The following is a 3,122-nucleotide window of genomic DNA, read 5'->3' on the forward strand; positions in this document are numbered from 1 at the left end:
ATATATAATATATCAAGGCTGAGTGCTGGAGTTTTTGGTTGGCATTAAAATTAGAAAGATCATCTTTCACCTTTTTCAACAGAAAATTAAGTAGCTGTTTCCTGCAAATTTGGGGTAACTGGGAATATTCACTTCTCTCAAGAAACAAGACAAGTGCTGCCCTTGAGGGCTCAGGGGCGAGCCGAAGCACCTTCCTCACTCTACCTTGCTTCTGTCGTTATCTACCTCTAGGTCGGACTCATCTCAGGTACAGTCTTTGTGATCCTCGGATTGACTGTTCTGGCAGTGGGCTTTCTTGTGCCCCCTAAAATCGAAGCATTTGGCGAAGCCGATTTTGTGGTGGTCGACACGCATGCTGTCCGGTTTAACAGTGCTCTGGACATGTACAAGCTGGCAGGAGCTGTTCTCTTCTGCATTGGAGGCATGTCCATGGCAGGGTGCCTGCTGATGTCAGTGTTTGTAAAGAGCTACTCCAAAGAAGAAAAATTCCTCCAACAGAGGTTTAAAGAACGAATCGCAGACATCAAAGTCCACACCCAACCAGTTACAAAAGCTCCAGGGCCAGGGGAAACAAAGATTCCAGTCACTTTGTCTAGGGTTCAAAATGTCCAGCCTCTATCGGCAACCTGAAACCTTTCCCACCCCAGTTCTTCTTGTCTGAGCAGGCCAGTTTCCAAGATAAAGAAGATTTGGCGTTGACTGCCCCAGGGCTGTGTGCAGCTCTGGGCAGCATAGTGGGTGGACTCACACTTGCTCGGTTCAGGCAGCTCTGCTGGAGGTCGGTGCCCTGCCTAAGCCTGTGCACATGCATCCAGCTGCTTAAGATGGGTGCTTGCTTGTGCTCGGTCACCAGAAGTCCCCTGGAACTCTTTTTCATAGATCGTGACTTTGTGTTATTTTCCGTGTTATTCGAAAGCGCCGACGAGTTTAGACCAGCTCACCAACGGTTAATGTGATCCATTTTATTTTCTAATATTGGTTTATCTAATCTTTTCTGCGTGGTGCTGTCTTCCATTCCTGTCTCACTTTGTGTAAGATTTTTGTCATGTGTGTTCATAGAAACATAGAATTCTCTGATTTTGATCTGAACATGAGTTTTTTAACCGTATTTTGACATGCGGTTCCTGACATTGGATACAAAGTTATCAGCATTCACAAATCTTTTTGTTTTCTCCATTTTTTTGTCGTTTTTGAGATGAAGTGCTGTTCTTTTGCCCAGGTTGGAGTACAGTGGTGAAATCATAGCGCACTGCAGCCTTGAACTCCTGGGCTCAAGCAATCCTCCCACCTGAGCCTCCCAAGTAGCTGGGACTACAGGCACCTGTCACCACCCCCAGCTAATTTTTTTTTTTTAATTTTTTAGAGGCAGGATCTTGCTATCCAATTTTTTAAAAAAACCAAAATTGCCAACTTTAGAATCTTGACAAAAAAAATTAATTTTAGGAGAGTCTACTTATGCAGTGTCCAAAAGTACTGAATTAGAAACCAGGAAATTTTAGTTCCTTCTACCTGTGTGATCTTGGGGAAATTATTTAACCTCTCAGTCCTAATTTTCCCCTTCTGTATAATGGGAGTCCTGGATCACAATACGTCTGGGCTCTCATTACCCAAACATCCGAGATTCCATTTTTGCCATGTGTCATCAAGTCTCTCCCCAACAGATTTTTGTGATGCTTTTGTGGCTCTCACCATGGTGGGATTCTTCCAGAATTAGACTCCTGGTAAGTCACTGAGTCAGCAGCCTTCACACTATCTACCCTTAAATAGCCAACCCCAGCAATTTATACAATGCTGTCATATTTTTATAAAAACAAAAGTAAGCCATCCTCAAATAAGGAACCCCTTGGTAGATATTAACCTTAAAAAGGGTTTTTATTCTCAAACAAGATGCTTTGTTCTCCAGCAAGATATTCATCTCATCCCTTGCACTTTTGTTTAATTTGTGGATTCAGATTAGACTGAGGAAAATGGAAAATATGCCCTTGGTATTTTCTTAAAGTTGTGCCACCTTAGAGCCCTTTTTTGTTTTCTTCCTTCACTGGATAAATAAAATATGTGAACGAGCGGAACCTGAATTGCATTGTCATTCCTTCAGTGTGGTTATTTTCTCTCTAACATGTAATTTTCCATTCTGAGACTGAATAAGCTCTGATGTTTCCCCGGCTAAATGGAAGAGTAAATGAAGCAATTAGTACTCTTTGTGCACCGTGTTTATTTTGCACAGTCCAGCATAAAACACAGGGCAAATCAGTATCCTCAGCAAGGATCATTGGCCAGATTTTGGAGAAATCGTTCCAGTTTCCTCAGGTTCTCTATCTTCCTGTGGAAATGCCATTTTAATTTTATTCTTTAAAGACTTATGCAAGCCCCCAAGCATCTGTTCAAAGCAACATTGTTTGAAGATTTCCATGCTTGCTTCTGTCTTGCGTACCAATGAATCTCTGAGGATGAGACTTGACTTGTAAAAGCCTCCAGAATGAAAGCTTATGGCTGGTGGGAACTTCTAGGTACAGACATAATAGCAACTATTTAAAAAGCAGCTCTATTCCTCAGATGAAGGCCTAAAAGAAGCTGAGGTAGATAAAGTAGGAGCTGGGTCTGAAAGAGCAATTCAGCATGCCCTGTCTTTCCTGTTCAGCCCAGGCTTTGTGGAAGTGGGTACCTGTAAGGACCCTCCCAGCCCATGAGGCAAGGATTAGGAGTTATTGTGGCAGAGCAGAGAAAGGTGGCTGAATCGGATTAGGAAATACAGTTTGATCTTTGGAAGGAACACAGGCTGTATACAATCAGAGGCTGGGAAGCAGTGGACTATGCATTTTTTAAAGATATTTTCTGGTGTGGGTTGGGCAGACATCTCAACTGTGTGGCAAACAAGAATGACCTTAGAACCTTGATCCCAGCCTCATTGCTTGCATTAAACCAGTCCTTCTCTTCAGTATTGAAACTTCTAAAACAAAGGGAAACCACATACCTATAGTGCTGAGATGGCAACTGGAGAAACTTAGAAATGGGTTCGGGCCCAGAGGTCCAGTGCTCACAGGCACTTGGATTGACAGAAACCTTAGATAATACGAGTTCGCCCCAGGCAGACATTTCCTCACCCCTTTGTCAACACTCATCAG

The 3,122-nt window shown here is 43.0% G+C and overlaps 1 protein-coding gene across 1 annotated transcript in view; it reads left to right on the top strand.

Moving 5' to 3' along the window:
- NRSN1 (neurensin 1) overlaps positions 1 to 2,075 on the top strand; it is a 21,123-nt gene extending 19,048 nt beyond the window's left edge. Inside the window, exon 4 of the mRNA XM_011962772.1 lies at positions 232 to 2,075. Within this exon, the coding sequence (XP_011818162.1) occupies positions 232 to 630 (399 nt within the window). The 3' untranslated portion in view covers positions 631 to 2,075. The remainder of the gene's footprint in view (positions 1 to 231) is intronic.
- The last annotated feature ends 1,047 nt before the right edge of the window (positions 2,076 to 3,122 follow it).

This window comes from Colobus angolensis, unplaced genomic scaffold (genome assembly GCF_000951035.1).
Source record: "Colobus angolensis palliatus isolate OR3802 unplaced genomic scaffold, Cang.pa_1.0 Scaffold6, whole genome shotgun sequence".
NCBI lineage: Eukaryota > Metazoa > Chordata > Mammalia > Primates > Cercopithecidae > Colobus > Colobus angolensis.